Source organism: Oncorhynchus nerka, linkage group LG6, assembly GCF_034236695.1.
Source record: "Oncorhynchus nerka isolate Pitt River linkage group LG6, Oner_Uvic_2.0, whole genome shotgun sequence".
NCBI classification, from domain to species: domain Eukaryota; kingdom Metazoa; phylum Chordata; class Actinopteri; order Salmoniformes; family Salmonidae; genus Oncorhynchus; species Oncorhynchus nerka.
The window spans coordinates 83,781,075-83,800,481 of NC_088401.1; the positions used below are offsets into that span (position 1 = coordinate 83,781,075).

The 19,407-nt window shown below is 44.4% G+C and overlaps 1 protein-coding gene across 1 annotated transcript in view; it reads right to left on the bottom strand.

Moving 5' to 3' along the window:
• Positions 1–2,596: 2,596 nt before the first annotated feature.
• Positions 2,597–19,407, bottom strand: part of LOC115124096 (arf-GAP with Rho-GAP domain, ANK repeat and PH domain-containing protein 3-like) — a 56,329-nt gene continuing 39,518 nt past the window's right edge. Inside the window, exons 14-32 of the mRNA XM_065019962.1 lie at positions 18,334–18,438; positions 17,719–17,872; positions 17,427–17,529; positions 16,731–16,929; positions 16,364–16,427; positions 15,962–16,125; positions 13,879–14,091; positions 12,951–13,059; positions 11,859–12,006; positions 11,536–11,604; positions 11,346–11,420; positions 9,961–10,078; positions 9,226–9,354; positions 8,898–9,034; positions 8,632–8,750; positions 7,978–8,041; positions 7,634–7,777; positions 5,197–5,235; positions 2,597–4,080 (exon numbers count right to left, since the gene is read on the bottom strand). Coding sequence (XP_064876034.1) covers positions 3,631–4,080; positions 5,197–5,235; positions 7,634–7,777; positions 7,978–8,041; positions 8,632–8,750; positions 8,898–9,034; positions 9,226–9,354; positions 9,961–10,078; positions 11,346–11,420; positions 11,536–11,604; positions 11,859–12,006; positions 12,951–13,059; positions 13,879–14,091; positions 15,962–16,125; positions 16,364–16,427; positions 16,731–16,929; positions 17,427–17,529; positions 17,719–17,872; positions 18,334–18,438 — 2,603 coding nt within the window. The 3' untranslated portion in view covers positions 2,597–3,630. The remainder of the gene's footprint in view (positions 4,081–5,196; positions 5,236–7,633; positions 7,778–7,977; positions 8,042–8,631; positions 8,751–8,897; positions 9,035–9,225; positions 9,355–9,960; positions 10,079–11,345; positions 11,421–11,535; positions 11,605–11,858; positions 12,007–12,950; positions 13,060–13,878; positions 14,092–15,961; positions 16,126–16,363; positions 16,428–16,730; positions 16,930–17,426; positions 17,530–17,718; positions 17,873–18,333; positions 18,439–19,407) is intronic.

Here is a 19,407-nt window from a genome sequence, read left to right on the forward strand (position 1 = left end):
GGGAGAGTGGCATATAGAAGGGGAGAGTGGCAGATCGAAAGGGAGAGTGGCAGATAGAAGGGGAGAGTGGGGGAGAGAAGGGGAGAGTGGCAGATAGAAGGGGAGAGTGGGGAAGAGTGGCAGATAGAAGGGGAGAGTGGCAGATAGAAGGGGAGAGTGGCAGATAGAAGGGGAGAGTGGGGAGAGTGGCAGATAGAAGGGGAGAGTGGCAGATAGAAGGGGAGAGTGGCAGATAGAAGGGGAGAGTGGGGAGAGTGGCAGATAGAAGGGGAGAGTGGCATATAGAAGGGAAGAGTGGCATATAGAAGTGGAGAGTGGGGGAGAGTGGCAGATCGAAAGGGAGAGTGGCAGATAGAAGGGGAGAGTGGGGGAGAGAAGGGGAGTGGCAGATAGAAGGGGAGAGTGGGGAAGAGTGGCAGATAGAAGGGGAGAGTGGCAGATAGAAGGGGAGAGTGGCAGATAGAAGGGGAGAGTGGCAGATAGAAGGGGAGTGGGGGAGTGGCAGATAGAAGGGGAGAGTGGCAGATAGAAGGGGAGAGTGGCAGATAGAAGGGGAGAGTGGCAGATAGAAGGGGAGAGTGGCAGATAGAAGGGGAGAGTGGGGGAGAGTGGCATATAGAAGAGGAGAGTGGCATATAGAAGGGGAGAGTGGGGGAGAGTGGCAGATAGAAAGGGAGAGTGGCAGATAGAAAGGGAGAGTGGCAGATAGAAAGGAGAGTGGCAGATAGAAGGGGAGAGTGGGGGAGAGTGGCAGATAGAAAGGAGAGTGGCATATAGAAGGGGAGAGTGGGGGAGAGTGGCATATAGAAGGGGAGAGTGGGGGAGAGTGGCAGATAGAAGGGGAGAGTGGGGGAGAGTGGCAGATAGAAGGGGAGAGTGGCAGATAGAAGGGGAGAGTGGCAGATAGAAGGGGAGAGTGGCAGATAGAAGGGGAGAGTGGGGGAGAGTGGCATATAGAAGAGGAGAGTGGCATATAGAAGGGGAGAGTGGGGAGAGTGGCAGATAGAAAGGGAGAGTGGCGGGGAGAGTGGCAGATAGAAAGGGAGAGTGGCAGATAGAAAGGGAGAGTGGCAGATAGAAGGGGAGAGTGGGGGAGAGTGGCAGATAGAAAGGGAGAGTGGCATATAGAAGGGGAGAGTGGGGGAGAGTGTCATATAGAAGGGGAGAGTGGCAGATAGAAGGGGAGAGTGGGGGAGAGTGGCAGATAGAAGGGGAGAGTGGCAGATAGAAAGGGAGAGTGGCAGATAGAAAGGGAGAGTGACAGATAGAAAGGGAGAGTGGCAGATAGAAAGGGAAAGTGGTAAAGCTTCGACATCAGGGAGGGATAATCTTTTTGACTGCATCGATTCCAACTGGAACAAACTGGTGTCAGAGATGGAAGTTGGAATTAAAGATTTTAAAAACAGTAGAAAATTACCGTTTGGCAACAAGTAATAAAGTGTAATGTTCATTAGTTATTTTTTAAACCCACAATCATTGACCGTGAGGAGGAGAACTGATGAGGGAAGCCTTCTGCACTACCTGGTTATTTGTTGAACATTTTTCTAAATATAGATCTGTCTCAGGTTTAGAAAGGCTTCTCAGGTCTGAGTAGAAGAGTAGAAGTAGAAACAAACTGACAATGTACAGATGACAACAGGCACTTGTTAAACTCATCTCCTATTCCTGGCGTCCTTTGTCATTCATTTCTCTTTAATCTAGACCCCATGCTAGATTAAAGCAATCCACTAAAAACAAAGTCTGACTTTAAAAAAAAGGAATCTGATTGGACAAAGAGGATAAACAGAGAATGGTGATTATTTAGCGTGAGGTGTCACCAAGGCAGTAAGAAGACCACCAGGTAATGAAAGAACAATGACAAAACATTTAAACGTCACTTACTCAGACACTAGCTCTGTGCTACTTCACACTCTAATTGCATATATACAAATAATGTAACATTTTTAAAAAGGCACTCGTACTTCTGAGCTACAGTGGGGCAAAAAAGTATTTAGTCAGCCACCAATTGTGCAAGTTCTCCCACTTAAAAAGTTGAGAGAGGCCTGTAATTTTCATCATAGGTACACTTCAACTATGACAGACAAAATGAGAAAAAAAATCCAGAAAAACACATTGTAGGATTTTTAATGAAATTATTTGCAAATTATGGTGGAAAATAAGTGTAGAGGTGTAGAGGTCCTGGATGGCAGGAAGCTTGGCCCCAGTGATGTACTGGGTCGTACACACCACCACCTGATATAGAGGTCCTGGATGGCAGGAAGCTTGGCCCCAGGGTGGTACACACTACCTTCTGTAGCGCCTTACAGTCAGATGCCGAGCAGTTGCCATACCAGGCGGTGATGCAACCGCTCTCGATGGTGCAGCTGTAGAACCTTTTGAGGATCTGAGAACCCATGCCAAATCTTTTCAGCCTCCTGAGGGGGGAAAGGTTTTGTTGTGCCCTCTTCACGACTGTCTTGGTATGTTTGGACCATGATATATTAAAGAGCAGTGTGCGGGTTTCTTATTTTTTTCTCATCTATTACAAATAATGTAAAATGAGAGTCAAATTCTCAATCCTTAAAAACAGCTGAAAATTAAGAAATTGGATGCATCATAAAACAAAAATATCACATTTAATATAGTCCTTCATGTAGCAACGTAAAATACTGCATTATGAATATTGAAGTGGTATAAGCATACAGAAGAATGTACACTATTTACAGTAAGTTGTGAATAATGACTAATGGACGACAATGCAGGCAAATGCATTATAACACACTTGGCAAAGGCAGTCAAATTGGAATATATTATTGTCTATTTAGACTGATGAAAAAGGAGGATATCTTGAACATGGCATATTGATGAAAAAGCATTATAATTGGAAGTGTATACATGAATTCAGAATATTCAGATGTAGTGCCACTAACAATCGTTATATTTGGCTGTATTCACATCATACAGTGGTTGTGCAACGGTGAATAAAACGAAGGATCCGTTTGTACTATATAAAGGATAGTGAGTGCATACTGCCACCTACTGGCTAGATAGTGTAGCAACACACTGGGTTATCTGTGGCTGTCTAGGAGATAGTGCATAGTGCATACTGCCACCTACTGGCTAGATAGTGTAGCTTCTAGAAGCAAAGCTCTCCTTTTCTTACTTTCACAGCTTTTACAAAAAAAAGTTGATAAAATATTATTTCAAAAATAAATTATTACATACAGACACTGTAACACATTTATATTTAAAATCGAGTTGTTTAATACTAACAAAAATAATGGTTTAATGCCTAATGCATCACCACCAGACATGCCTGATGAGAGAAGCAGTCGTTTAGTAAACGATTAAAAAACAAGTACAAAAACGTAGTTCATAGCTAAAGCAATTAGCAAGGTCGTTATAATCCAAAAGGCATCTTTCAATATAAAACGGATCTGTACATACCAGTGATAGCAGAACAGTAAGTAGTTTGTAGGATAAAACATAAGTAAATGCTTATTCATATCTGATCATGTATTTTTGACACACCACCCAAACAAATGGGTTGTGTCCATACGCCCATGCTATTACAGTTGTCTGTCTGTCTGTCTGTCTGTCTGTCTGTCTGTCCTGAGTCTACAATACATGTGCACACATCTCTTCCTCTCCTCAGATGACGTTCTTCTCTCCTGGAAGTTTGTCCTCCTTGTCTGTCTTCTTGGTGAAGACGGAGGACAGTTCCTGGAGGAGCAGCTCCTGAGAGGGGGTACAGGGCCTGTGCTGCTGCCTCCTCCTCGGCGCTGGCTGGGGAGACTCCTGGAGGTCCCCTCCTCCACCCAGGACCAGGGTATCCAGAGAACCAGCAGGGGGCAGCAGACCCTCTCCTCCCGGCCCCAGAGAGTGCACCGGGTTGAGGCCGATCATGCGGTCCAGGGAGCAGGTCTTCCGTGGGCCCAGAGGGACCTGGGTCTCTGAGGTGTTATTGGAGAGGAAGCTGGTCTCCAGGGACTTGAGGACCTGCAGGCCGAAGTCTCCTACTTCCTCATACAGAGGCTCTGGGGGTTCTGGCTCTGTACTGTCTGGACGCTCCGCGAACGAGTCCTGCTGCACCTTCATGGGCTGGGTGGGGGTTGGGGGGGTGAATTAGAATTTGAACCCATCCCAGAGTTATTTGTATGTTTGATTATACACTATGTAAAGAACTGGGAGGCCTGAGGCAAAAGCAGAAGTAGAGCTAGAAATAGTAGTATAATAGTAAGAGGGTTGAGATGTAACTATCTGTTAGGAACTTTAGGTATTCAGGAGATGATCTGCCATTACAGTGACAAAGCAACACGTGTGGTTCATTTAAATGAGACAAACATGGGAAGGGAGTTGCCCTTCTTTGACAACTACTTTAGAAAACAATAGACTTCCTCTTATTAAGGTCTGGCCATTGTTCTAGCGCCTCAGCAACGACCTCAAGACAATTACTCAAAACGCAGAGGGACAAAAGAAAAATTCAAGCAAAACAATTCCCTTGTAAATGCATTTGGGGCTTGGGGCTGGGCTAGTTCCAGTAGGTACACCAGTAGACTAATAGCCACAGCAGACTGTGTTCTGTAAAACACAAGAAGGTACTTCACTAAGCCTCTCAGGCCTCCCCCTCAAGGCAAAGGGTCATAGAACCTGAACAATACTGGAGAACAATATCTCCTCCCAGTCCATCCTGTTGTCTACACTTCAAACATCTACATCAACACCCTGATGCTGTAAAATCAGGAAGTCAGGGCTTCTGTCAGGAAGTGGAGGTGTGGCTGAGTCAGATATAGTCCCTGTATAAACCAAGGGAATTTCTTTACACAGATAGAGAGACGCTTTAGAGAACTGTTAGTTAGGGAAGTTAGGAGAGCGTTAAATAAATCCAATAGCAACCTTCAAAATAAACATCCCATTCTCATCCTTAGCTTCTTGTTAGATGAGCGGAGAACTCAACATTTATACTGTATATATTTGACATTTTAGTCATTTAGCAGACGGTCTTATCTAGAGCGTCTTATAGTGGTCAGTGCATATATTTTCATACCGGTCCCCTGTGGGAAGCAAACACACAACCCCGATGTTTGAAGCGGCATGGTCTACCAACTGAGCCACACAGAATAAAAGGTAAGCATGAACATTCAAAACAGCATGTAACACAAACATGCAACATTGAAATGACAGAGCACCAGGGTGTGTATATATATATATACTTACAAAAAACATGGAGAGTGTCCTTCTGGCGTGTAGCTTTCGCTGCAGAGAACAGACAGAAGGACACCAGTACAACCCTGTGAGATACAGACACGCAGAGACAGTTTCCCTGACCCAGATTCAGCCCATTACTGGACTCCAAAATGACGCTTTGACTTGCTGTTCAGTCCAGAACTAGTCTTAATCTGTGTCAGGGACACTGGTCCATAGTGAATACTATACAGTAAAGGGATAGTATTTGGGGGATACTGAAGTATAAGGAATAATAAACATACTAGACACCAGGGTTACAGAAAGCAGTGATACAAAAATAAAAACAAGCTTTGTGTGTGAAGTACACAACTTGGGTTAATGGAATCTTCTCAAAGTTAAAAACATCAACTATAATTAGTGGTACTGATGTGTCAAAAGGCTCCCCAGACTAGGTTCGGTTAGCTAAAGTCTCCCCAGACTAGGTTCGGTTAGCTAAAGTCTCCCCAGACTAGGTTCGGTTAGCTAAAGTCTCCCCAGACTAGGTTCGGTTAGCTAAAGTCTCCCCAGACTAGGTTCGGTTAGCTAAAGTCTCCCCAGACTAGGTTCGGTTAGCTAAAGTCTCCCCAGACTAGGTTCGGTTAGCTAAAGTCTCCCCAGACTAGGTTCGGTTAGCTAAAGTCTCCCCAGACTAGGTTCGGTTAGCTAAAGTCTCCCCAGACTAGGTTCGGTTAGCTAAAGTCTCCCCAGACTAGGTTCGGTTAGCTAAAGTCTCCCCAGACTAGGTTCGGTTAGCTAAAGTCTCCCCAGACTAGGTTCGGTTAGCTAAAGTCTCCCCAGAATAGGTTCGGTTAGCTAAAGTCTCCCCAGACTAGGTTCGGTTTGCTAAAGTCTCCCCAGACTAGGTTCGGTTAGCTAAAGTCTCCCCAGACTAGGTTCGGTTAGCTAACGTCTCCCCAGACTAGGTTCGGTTAGCTAACGTCTCCCCAGACTAGGTTCGGTTAGCTAAAGTCTCCCCAGACTAGGTTCGGTTAGCTAAAGTCTCCCCAGACTAGGTTCGGTTAGCTAAAGTCTCCCCAGACTAGGTTCGGTTAGCTAAAGTCTCCCCAGACTAGGTTCGGTTAGCTAATGTCTCCCCAGACTAGGTTCGGTTAGCTAAAGTCTCCCCAGACTAGGTTCGGTTAGCTAAAGTCTCCCCAGACTAGGTTCGGTTAGCTAAAGTCTCCCCAGACTAGGTTCGGTTAGCTAAAGTCTCCCCAGACTAGGTTCGCGGTTTGCTAAAGTCTCCCCAGACTAGGTTCGGTTAGCTAATGTCTCCCCAGACTAGGTTCGGTTAGCTAAAGTCTCCCCAGACTAGGTTCGGTTAGCTAAAGTCTTCCCAGACTAGGTTCGGTTAGCTAAAGTCTCCCCAGACTAGGTTCGGTTTGCTAAAGTCTCCCCAGACTAGGTTCGGTTTGCTAAAGTCTTCCCAGACTAGGTTCGGTTAGCTAATGTCTCCCCAGAATAGGTTCGGTTAGCTAATGTCTCCCCAGACTAGGTTCGGTTAGCTAAAGTCTCCCCAGACTAGGTTCGGTTAGCTAAAGTCTCCCCAGACTAGGTTCGGTTAGCTAAAGTCTCCCCAGACTAGGTTCGCGGTTTGCTAAAGTCTCCCCAGACTAGGTTCGGTTAGCTAATGTCTCCCCAGACTAGGTTCGGTTAGCTAATGTCTCCCCAGACTAGGTTCGGTTAGCTAAAGTCTCCCCAGACTAGGTTCGGTTAGCTAAAGTCTCCCCAGACTAGGTTCTGTTAGCTAAAGTCTCCCCAGACTAGGTTCGGTTAGCTAAAGTCTCCCCAGACTAGGTTCGGTTTGCTCCTAGCAGAACTCGGCTAAGCGAAGTGAACGTCTGTACCTTGAAAACTCCCTTAAAAAAAAAACTTTGTTTGAAAAACAAGAAAAAAAGCGGCAATATTACTGTTTGTGCCTCTTGAGATGCCATAGCAAAAACATAGCCATTATACACTTACTCAACATAATTGACGTTTTACCAATTTTACATCTGACAAAGACGGTGCAGTATTTCTCATGTGAAGAAATATGCATGAAAACTAGTTGTCTTTCATTGGATGACGACAAACACGTCATTAAAGAATCCCATCCATAGTTCCCGCTCCTACTAGGAGTAGTACTGTTGACCAATCACAGACAAAGGGGCGTAGACTTTTCGGCTACCGAAGTTCAACTCACCTCAAGAAAAAAATGTAGTGCGCATGAACAGCCGAAAAAACTGCCACACCAAAACTAACAAAAATATCAAATATTTTTTACCCACAACCACCAAAAATGTCATCATAATATATGTGCAAACTATTTCAACTGGGAAGCGTGTGACAGGCTTAAAAGTATAGGGTAGGTAGAGGGTGTGGGTGGTTGTCTCCTGCAGAACCATAACCGAGTCTGATTGGCTGACAGCATGGTACAGTTGGAACGTACCAGAGTCTGATTGGCCGACAGCATGGTAGAGTTGCTCTCGTGTCCGTCCCCTCTGATTGGTATTAGAGGCATGGTCCCAAACTTCTGTTTGGAGATGTCTGAGGAGGAGTGACGCCTCAACACCGGAGGTCGGGGGTCATCATTCTGTTAGAAGCAATCAAGTGAATAGAAATGACTCAAAAACGGAAGCAAATGGATAAAATTAAAACAGACAAAAGTACAAATCTAAATCGTAGGTGTTATACCCCCCAAAAAAATGGGGGAAAGCAAACTCTAAATCATGTAAAAGTGATGCAACACAAGCCATACACTTGGGGGGGGGGGAACTAGGCTCCACAACATACCTGTGCTTTGAGGAAATTGGTGACCCAGTCCCATAGGTCGGACTCACAAAAGCAACAAAGGTACCTGGGAGACACAAAAACACAAAAGCAGTGATTGACTCTTAAAAAAGGGGAGGGGAAGGAGATGTCATTTAAAGGGGAGGGGAAGGAGATGTCATTTAAAGGGAGGGGAAGGAGATGTCATTTAAAGGGAGGGGAAGGAGATGTCATTTAAAGGGGAGGGGAAGGAGATGTCATTTAAAGGGGAGGGGAAGGAGATGTCATTTAAAGGGGAGGGGAAGGAGATGTCATTTAAAGGGGAGGGGAAGGAGATGTCATTTAAAGGGGAGGAGAAGGATATGTCATTTAAAGGGGAGGGGAAGGAGATGTCATTTAAAGGGGAGGGGAAGGAGATGTCATTTAAAGGGGAGGGGAGAGGCAGATCTTAAACAAGACATTCCAGCCTCCCTCCAAAAACAATGTAGTTCACTTACATCATATCATAACATCTGATATCATGCAAAACCAGTCACTACAGTAAACAATGAGGAACTCAACGACAAATTTCAAATACTCGAGAAAACATTGTATGTCCAATAAACATATAATGTTTCAATCTTATCCAACAAAAGTTGTATTGAAGATTTTCCAGACATCCTTTGAGTGAACACTAACAGTTGCTGTTTTTCCATCATGAGAGTAAAGCCCCATCTAGTTGGGGGTTTCAGCTTCTTTCGAATTCCCATGTATATCTTCATAGACTTCAGAGGCCATTCCTTTTCCGGCTTGATGCTCTGAAATGACAGACATATCGTACAGTAGGAAAAGATGTACAGGGCAGACAATAAACTGACAAATCACAGCTCCACCTGCGATAACTACATCGGGTCCAAATTAGTGCCGATGACCAAGATGTGACCGTGACGTGAGAGCAGAAATACCTTTTTGTCCCTCAGCAGTAGCAGCTTGTGGTCTTTGATCTGAAAGGTGTGTTCCTGAAAGACTTTTCCGTGGAGGAGTTTGGGAGGATCTTCACGACACTTCAGAACTCCCATCTTCATGATCTCACTCTTGTAGGCTGTGAATAGAAAATCACACTGTGTATAACAATGACAATCCACAAATAAAATATGTCACGTATGAACGTAAGAGCAACAAGAAATTGAGCAAAATCAAAATCGACAATCAAATTATTTATTTTTTGATTGTGATTGTTTCTATAGATAAAGCTCAATAGCTTGTTCTTTCTCTGTGCTGTGCAGTATTTACCAGTGAGGATGTTGATGCCCTCTCCTCTGGGAACTCTCTTCACCACCAGGTAAGCTGAACTAGGATCAGCCATTTTGCACCACTGTAGAGCCTGCTCCAGCACCTTCTCTTTGGGGTGTAGGGGGCGCTCTGCAGAAGAAACATTATATAAACAACCATTCTGGGATAGCTTCTCTTTGAAACATGAAGACTTTCTCACATTCCATTTGTATTTCACAGAAGGACATGATACTATATAGTTTCACTTTATTTTTTTACAGTGGTAGTTTAGTTATTAGAACTAAATGCTATTTCAAAATGTTTTTAGACTTTCTATAGTATTTCCCAGTCAGACATAGTAATATAATGCTCCTCACCCAGTCAGAGAGAGAGATTGTAATATAATGCTCCTCACCCAGTCAGAGAGAGAGATGGTAATATAATGCTCCTCACCCAGTCAGAGAGAGAGATGGTAATATAATGCTCCTCACCCAGTCAGAGAGAGAGGTATGGTCAATATAATGCTCCTCACCCAGTCAGAGAGAGAGATGGTAATATAATGCTCCTCACCCAGTCAGAGAGAGAGATGGTAATATAATGCTCCTCACCCAGTCAGAGAGAGAGATGGTAATATAATGCTCCTCACCCAGTCAGAGAGAGAGATGGTAATATAATGCTCCTCACCCAGTCAGAGAGAGAGATGGTAATATAATGCTCCTCACCCAGTCAGAGAGATGGTAATATAATGCAACTTACCCAGTTGTCCTTCATATATGGCCTCGAACGTCAGCCACACGTCCTTCTCCCCTGCTGGGACATTCCTCATGTACAGGACCTGGTTAGTCAACTCCTCAGCACCCATGGTTGGAGATACCTACAGAGAACCAGACGGCAAAGAGATAGCTCCAGAGAACCAGACACCAAAGAGATAGCTCCAGAGAACCAGACACCAAAGAGATAGCTCCAGAGAACCAGACACCGTAAAGAGATAGCTCCACAGAACCAGACACCGTAAAGAGATAGCTACACAGAACCAGACACCGTAAAGAGATAGCTACACAGAACCAGACACCGTAAAGAGATAGCTCCACAGAACCAGACACCGTAAAGAGATAGCTCCAGAGAACCAGACACCGTAAAGAGATAGCTCCAGAGAACCAGACACCAAAGAGATAGCTCCAGAGAACCAGACACCAAAGAGATAGCTCCAGAGAACCAGACACCAACGAGATAGCTCCAGAGAACCAGACACCAACGAGATAGCTCCAGAGAACCAGACACCAAAGAGATAGCTCCAGAGAACCAGACACTGTAAAGAGATAGCTACACAGAACCAGACACCGTAAAGAGATAGCTACACAGAACCAGACACCGTAAAGAGATAGCTACACAGAACCAGACACCGTAAAGAGATAGCTACACAGAACCAGACACCGTAAAGAGATAGCTACACAGAACCAGACGCCGTAAAGAGATAGCTACACAGAACCAGACAACGTAAAGGTCTGGAATAAAAAAACTAAACAAAGTGTTTAAGTGTAATTCCTCTTCAACTGCGCATCATCTAGCAAGAAAGGAATGTGTCAGACTCGTGATGTTTCTGCCGTTAGGTCTACTGCTGCAGCACGTGCCAAGGCAGAACAATCTCCACCCAATTGATACAAATAATCACGGTATAGTTGAAGGCATTCAGATGTACAATTGACTTGGTATCCCCCTTTCCCTTTAGTTATGTTGGGTAAAACTACTTTTCATTTAAATTATAAGTTTTTTTTTTGGGGGGGGGGGGTAAAGGTTTTTGTCTACCCACAAGAAGGTTATCATAAGCGCCGCTAACTGGCTACATACAGAGTGATAGACAAAGGTGCGCACCAAACAAACAGACGGCGCAATGTCGTTGGAAATGAATAGGAAGATATTGTGTTAAGTTTGGCTTTTTTAAGTCAACAGTGGCTAAGCAGGGGTGGGATAATGTCCATATGACTTTGGTTGGATTCCCCAGTAGCTTTATGTTAATGACATGTAGAATTGATTGGTGAGCTGGGGGGGGGACGGTGGGGGGGGGGTGGCATCACCATGTGGCTAAATAACAACAGCACCTTTCATTAAATAAAATGAGAAGATAACCTGTCTCCACTTACCTTGAGTGTGATGCAGCTGTCTGCCATCTTCTTCTCCAGGTACACTTCAATGATCAGATCACCTGCTTGGGACAGCTGCACAGACAGGATACTCATTACAGACAACCGTTTGTCAAACCAATCTGTTATAACCCTTTACAACCCTTCATAAATCTTTATAAACGGTTCAGAAATCCTTCGCACAGTGTACCTGTGTGTCCTTCCAGGTGGTGATGAGGCTGAGCTCCAGTTCTATCTGGGTCTGTTGCTCCTCATCAATCTGAACAAACACAATTAAACATTTACTAATGATTCATTAGATTACAGAACAGATTGACCTGGGCCATGTTCAGCAGGGCACACTGTAGCAAAACAGTTTGCAGTGGAATGTGAACATCTGTGCTCTGATTGGACAAATTCTGGTAGGTAGTACCCGTTTCAATCCATTCAAAATGCTTTCTACCTATGGAACACAACCCTGATTTCTATGTGAAGCATTTGAGCTTAGACCTTCTCTGGTTCGACTATACTCACATCAAAGACATATAGGTAGTTGTCTATGAGGTCTTCAACGATCTTCACCTCGTGTTCTCCTTTCCCGTCTGTCTGAAAGAGGCTGGGGGCGAACAGCAGGGACAGGTTCTTGGTACACATCTGGTTCAGGTCTGCACACTTCTGAACCCTGGACAGACAGACAGAGAGAGAGAGAGCGAGAGAGAGAGAGAGAGCGAGAGAGAGAGAGAGACAGAGGCAGAGACAGAGAGACAGAGAGACAGAGAGAGAGAGAGAGACAGAGAGACAGAGAGAGAGAGAGAGGCAGAGAGAGAGGCAGAGGCAGAGAGAGAGAGAGAGGCAGAGAGAGAGGCAGAGAGAGAGAGAGAGGCAGAGAGAGAGACAGAGAGAGAGACAGAGAGAGAACAAATAATGGCAAAAAGTTGACAACTTGGCAGTAAGGTTGTCGAAGTAGGATACATGGTACAGTTCAGGGTTTGGGTCAATTAATTTAATTCAGGAAGTAGACTGAAAAGTTATGAAAATGTCAATTTCAGTTGACTGAATTGAAATTGAATTGACCCCAACTCTGCTTAGTTTCCAGTGATATTGTCTAAACATTACAACAGGTCCCGTTTGAGGCTCTGTAGAAGTGGCTGTTGAGAGTCCTGTTAACACTGAGGGTATAAAGACCTGTAGAAGTGGCTGATGAGAGACCTGTTAACACTGAGGGTATACCGACCTGTAGAGGTGGCTGATGAGAGACCTGTTAACACTGAGGGTATACCGACCTGTAGAGGTGGCTGATGAGAGACCTGTTAACACTGAGGGTATACAGACCTGTAGAAGTGGCTGATGAGAGTCCTGTTAACACTGAGGGTATACAGACCTGTAGAAGTGGCTGATGAGAGTCCTGTTAACACTGAGGGTATACAGACCTGCAGAGGTGGCTGATGAGAGTCCTGTTAACACTGAGGGTATACAGACCTGCAGAGGTGGCTGAGGGGAGTCCTGTTAACACTGAGGGTATACAGACCTGTAGAGATGGCTGATGAGAGACCTGTTAACACTGAGGGTATAATGACCTGTAGAGGTGGCTGATGAGAGACCTGTTAACACTGAGGGTATACAGACCTGTAGAGGTGGCTGATGAGAGCAGCCAGGGTAGTCCTGTTGACTCTAGGTAAACTACGGATGATCTCCTTGTATCTGTCCAGACGCTGGTTCTTATCCTTGGCTGTTCCTATACAAAAAGGGACAAACGGGAACCAGTTAGATTTCAAAAGGATATGTTGTGGTACATCCTGATGAGCACCAGTGACACAGCCTCTCTACTGTATATAGCCTCTCTACTGTATATATAGCCTCTCTTATTTTTATTTTATTTAACCAGGCAAGTCAGTTAAGAACAAATTCTTACTTTCAATGACGGCCTAGGTTGTGGGTTAACTGCCTGTTCAGGGGCAGAACGACAGATTTGTACCTTGTCAGCTCAGGGGTTTGAACTTGCAACCTTCCAGCTAATAGTCCAACGCTCTAACCACTAGGCTACCCTGCCGCTACTGTATAGAGCCCCTCTACTGTATATAGCCTCGCTACTGTATATAGTATCTACTGTATATAGCCCCTCTCCTGTATATAGCCCCTCTACTGTCTGTAGCCCCTCTACTGTCTGTAGCCCCTCTACTGTCTGTAGCCCCTCTACTGTCTGTAGCCCCTCTACTGTCTGTAGCCCCTCTACTGTCTGTAGCCTCTCTACTGTCTGTAGCCTCTACTGTCTGTAGCCTCTCTACTGTCTGTAGCCTCTCTACTGTCTGTAGCCTCTCTACTGTCTGTAGCCTCTCTACTGTATATAGCCTCTCTACTGTATATAGCCTCTCTACTGTATATAGCCTCTCTACTGTATATAGCCTCTCTACTGTATATAGCCTCTCTACTGTATATAGCCTCTCTACTGTATATAGCCTCTCTGTGTGCGCCGTCTGAGGTTACAGCCTTTATTAATAGATGTTAGTGTCACCGAGATTAAATCTCTTTTGCCACCAGAGACACCTGTACTTACTGACAGCCTCCTTCCATAGCTGATGCAGGTCAGCCATGAAGATGGGGTCGTCTATCTCCCTGAAAAACCTCTTCAGCACGTCAGTCACATCCTCTATGAAGTTATCCCCGATCCGGAGCTTGACGTTGCGAGCATCGTTCCTGAACTCCTCCATCAGTAGTTTGATCCTGGACGCGGCTCCGTTCTTCCTGTAGATCCCCTCGTGACCCAGACCTGACGAGCAGATCACACATCAGATCCAGTACATCAATCATCGGGGCGGCAGGGTACCCTAGTGGTTAGAGCGTTGGACTAGTAACCGGAAGGTTGCAAGTTCAAACCCCCGAGCTGACAAGGTACAAATCTGTCGTTCTGCCCCTGAACAGGCAGTTAACCCACTGTTCCCAGGCCGTCATTGAAAAAAAGAATTTGTTCTTAACTGACTTGCCTGGTTAAATAAAGGTAAAATAAAATCAGCTAGTATCTCCTGTCTCTGGCTGGCGTAAAGTACCTTCAGTACACAGGCCACTGCAGAGTTATAATGAATGGATGAACTATTTATGAGAGTCCTGTATTGTATACTTTAACAGGGGGGGATTACCTCCACTGAAAATGTATTAAATGCTGTGGATCCTATCACTGGAAAATGCAGAATCCTCTATCCCTGTGTAATGGAGCAGAATACCCAGACTCTTCCCTGTGTAATGGAGTAGAATACCCAGAGGATAGAGGGATAGAGGATTCTGCATTTTCCAGTGATCTTGTGGATCCTTACTATACTGTGTAATGGAGTAGAATACCCAGACTCTTCCCTTACTGTGTAATGGAGTAGAATACCCAGACTCTTCCCTTACTATACTGTGTGATGGAGTAGAATACCCAGACTCTTCCCTTACTATACTGTGTAATGGAGTAGAATACCCAGACTCTTCCCTTACTATACTGTGTAATGGAGTAGAATACCCAGACTCTTCCCTTACTATACTGTGTAATGGAGTAGAATACCCAGACTCTTCCCTTACTATACTGTGTAATGGAGTAGAATACCCAGACTCTTCCCTTACTATACTGTGTAATGGAGTAGAATACCCAGACTCTTCCCTTACTATACTGTGTAATGGAGTAGAATACCCAGACTCTTCCCTTACTATACTGTGTAATGGAGTAGAATACCCAGACTCTTCCCTTACTATACGGTGTAATGGAGTAGAATACCCAGACTCTTCCCTTACTAGACTGTGTAATGGAGTAGAATACCCAGACCCTTTCCTTACGATACTGTGTAATGGAGTAGAATACCCAGACTCTTCCCTTACTATACTGTGTAATGGAGCAGAATACCCAGACTCTTCCCTTACTATACTGTGTAATGGAGCAGAATACCCAAACTCTTCCCTTACTATACTGTGCAATGGAGTAGAATACCCAGACTCTTCCCTTACTATACTGTGTAATGGAGCAGGATACCCAGACTCTTCCCTTACTATACTGTGTAATGGAGTAGAATACCCAGACTCTTCCCTTACTGTGTAATGGAGCAGAATACCCAAACTCTTCCCTTACTATACTGTGCAATGGAGTAGAATACCCAGACTCTTCCCTTACTATACTGTGTAATGGAGCAGGATACCCAGACTCTTCCCTTACTATACTGTGTAATGGAGTAGAATACCCAGACTCTTCCCTTACTGTGTAATGGAGTAGAATACCCAGACTCTTCCCTTACTATACGGTGTAATGGAGTAGAATACCCAGACTCTTCCCTTACTATACTGTGTAATGGAGTAGAATACCCAGACGCTTTCCTTACGATACTGTGTAATGGAGTAGAATACCCAGACTCTTCCCTTACTATACTGTGTAATGGAGCAGAATACCCAGACTCTTCCCTTACTATACTGTGTAATGGAGTAGAATACCCAGACTCTTCCCTTACTATACTGTGTAATGGAGTAGAATACCCAGACTCTTCCCTTACTATACTGTGTAATGGAGTAGAATACCCAGACTCTTCCCTTACTATACTGTGTAATGGAGTAGAATACCCAGACTCTTCCCTTACTATACTGTGTAATGGAGTAGAATACCCAGACTCTTCCCTTACCATACTGTGTGATGAAGGCGATGCAGCTGTCTACGATGATGGGGATATCATTCCTGCTGAGCTGCTGTTCTCTCAGGGTGTTGCCCTTCCCTCCAGCAGCTCTCTGGATGTCTGCGTACCACAGGGAGAAGTCTAACCGACCCATCCCCTGGAGGTGAAGCGTTCTGGGGTGGGACATGTCAATACTCAAGGAGGTGAAGTTTCAGAGAAAATCACTACTGTAAAATCACTCAATCCAGCTCCACCCCAAAAATGATTTTCATGGTCAAATTATTCTCATCCTGGAATTTCCATTCCCCCCTGGCTGGGTATACTTTAGGTGTCAAACTAGCCTTGATATGTTGACATACTTGTGTAATTACATATGTATTGAATGAAAACAGGAAGAGACTGAAAACCAACCTTCCTTTTTCAACCAAAACCAGAATTTCCTTCTTCTCATGGTTTTGGTTCTCAGTTACTATACCTAGGAAACAAACACAGAACAAATGGAAGACGGACCAAATCATTCATCAGCAAACAGTTGCTCAAAGAAAACAGTGCTTGGTGTAGTTAAGGCAGAGAAATGTCTCAAGCTGGCAGTAGGCTTTCTCTTTATAGTCAGCCGGGTTTTGAATGACTATAGTACTTCCTTTGTTGGCAGCTTTATTGCAATCCCTAGTTGGGGCATAACATGGTCAATGTTTCAGTAAGGAGTTGCCAAACAGTATTTGAGCAACTGCATTACCACACAGTGCCCGTAAAGCTTTGGTCAGGACAGGAGACTCACTGAGCTCTTGCAGACGTTTAAGGTTGATAATGTCCTCAGCTGCTCCGTCGTTCCCTGGGCAGATGAACAGGTTAGACTTCTGAAGGACAAAATATCCCACTTTCCACTGAGAAGGGTCCCGCATGGCCTTGTAACGCAGCACTCCCACCCGCTCAAACTCCCTCGCTAGCAGGCAGTGGCAGCTTAAAGGTGTGGCGGCCTGAGGAAGACAACACAGGAAGTGGTTCAAATACAGGAGGGAACATTAAAACAGACACATCCCAGGCTAGTACAGTACATAGACGGTGTTGGTTAGAAAGGAGGGAACACTGAACAGACACATCCCAGGCTAGTACAGTACATAGACAGTGTTGGTTAGAAAGGAGGGAACACTGAACAGACACATCCCAGGCTAGTACAGTACATAGAAAGGAGGGAACACTGAACAGACACATCCCAGGCTTGTACAGTACATAGACAGTGTTGGTTAGAAAGGAGGGAACACTGAACAGACACATCCCAGGCTAGTACAGTACATAGACAGTGTTGGTTAGAAAGGAGGGCACACTTCACTGTAAAGGGGGGGGGGGGGCTTTATGCAGAGGGACATTACAACGTTGTGAGCTGGAAGAGCTCTAACTACACCAGTAAAGCTGAGAATTGGCCGTATCAGTGTGCAGGCATTGCACTCTTTGGGGATAGAAAGTCATCTCATACCTTTCCGATTGCCTTGACCCAACATTGCAGCGCATCAGGAGTTTCCAATCCAAACTGATAGAGCTTCTCTGAGGACAGGTACAGTTGAAACGTATAGAGGAACCTACAACAACACCCAGGAACATACGCGAAGGGCATTAGATCAACACTAGTTGGTAGATGCCTGTACATTGAGTGGGTGGCAGTGGTATGACCATTTCAAGCTAAATATATCCTTTCCACGTCCGTGTTTGAGATAGACAGTGTGATTGGCCGCCTACGTTAGTTACTGTGCCGTGATTGGTCCTCTAACCTGTCAATGAAGCCGTTGTTGTTGCAGGAGTCCGGCCTGCTGACCCCCAGACAGACGATGTCTTTGACGTTGATCTTCATGCTAGGATCAGGACATCGGTCAGACTCATAGAACAGAAGAGACCTCTCCACCGTGCACCAGTACTTCTGGAAATCTGGAGGAGGGGGGGGCAAATAACAGCAAAAATATAGCCTGTTACTTTCTTGATAGTCATGCGTTGCCATACTTCAGAATCTCCATCTTTCGGCTATTAGAGCGAACAAATGCAATGAAGACGGTAAATCGAGGTACCTTTCTAAATAAATTCACTTTTTGAATTTTATGAAGGGTTGTGTTTTTAAAGAGAAATAAACTACAAGTAACTATGAGTAACTTTCTAAATCACAAAACTCTGTTTTACTGTAGAGACTCCAGCCACTAACAGTGAGTAGTGTATTTCCTAACAGAACAGTATTGGCCCAGTCAGTATTTTGTCCTATAAAGTACTTTGTTCTCTACAGGCCTTTATACTGATGTTACTGAGGAGGCACTATTCCTCTATTCAACCCGTGCCAAGTGGTGTGCTGTTATCACCCATCAACACACACACACACACACACACACACACACACCTACCTTCTCGGGTTTTCCTGGATAATGTCCCTTTGTTCATTGAGGCTGACTTGTAGAGGTAGCCGGAGTGCAGCACGGCCTGCATAATCTCATCATAGACACTGTGGTCTGAGGAAAACAGCAGAGAACAACATGAAGAAGATATGGACAAGTTTTGAGTCTAGCCGTCACGTTGTGGTCTAAGGCAAACAGGGCAAAACATTAAGTCAAACTTTATAACACCTTTCATGAATAAGTCATAATAAAAACACATTTACAAGACGATACATACTTTAGAAATGATAAGAAACACGATGCTTCATTTCATTTAATTTAATTGAAATGCGGATGAGTTGTTTAGAAAGGTTTTTGTTTTTAAAATGTGTTTTCCCCCTCCATTATTCTAGTTGTTTTTAAAATGTGTTTTTCCCCTCCATTATTCTAGTTGTTTTTAAAATGTGTTTTCCCCCTCCATTATTCTAGTTGTTTTTAAAATGTGTTTTCCCCCTCCATTATTCTAGTTGTTTTTAAAATGTGTTTTCCCCCTCCATTATTCTAGTTGTTTTTAAAATGTGTTTTTCCCCTCCATTATTCTAGTTGTTTTTAAAATGTGTTTTCCCCCTCCATTATTCTAGTTGTTTTTAAAATGTGTTTTTCCCCTCCATTATTCTAGTTGTGCTGTTTGAACAGAGAAAGCTTGAACTCGGTTAATCTTTTACTCCAGCAGCTCTACAGGCGAACATACAGAGGAAGACCCAACTGTTACATCACAAAGGCTCGGCTAGCAAAACGGTTCCAGGATACACAAACCTGCAACAAAACACTCAAAAACTTCCAGAAAAGCAGCTCTTGGTGAATTTTTAAATTTTACCTATATTTAATTAGGCAAGTCAGTTAAGAACAAATTCTTATTTTCAATGACGGCCTAGGAACAGTGAGTTAACTGCCTGTTCAGGGGCAGAATGACAGATGTGTACCTTGTCAACTCTGGGATTTGAACTTGCAACCTTCTGGTTACTAATCCAACGCTCTAACCACTACGCTGCCCTGCCGCCCCAAATACCTCTACGATGAAATAATTTCACAGAATTCTTTAAA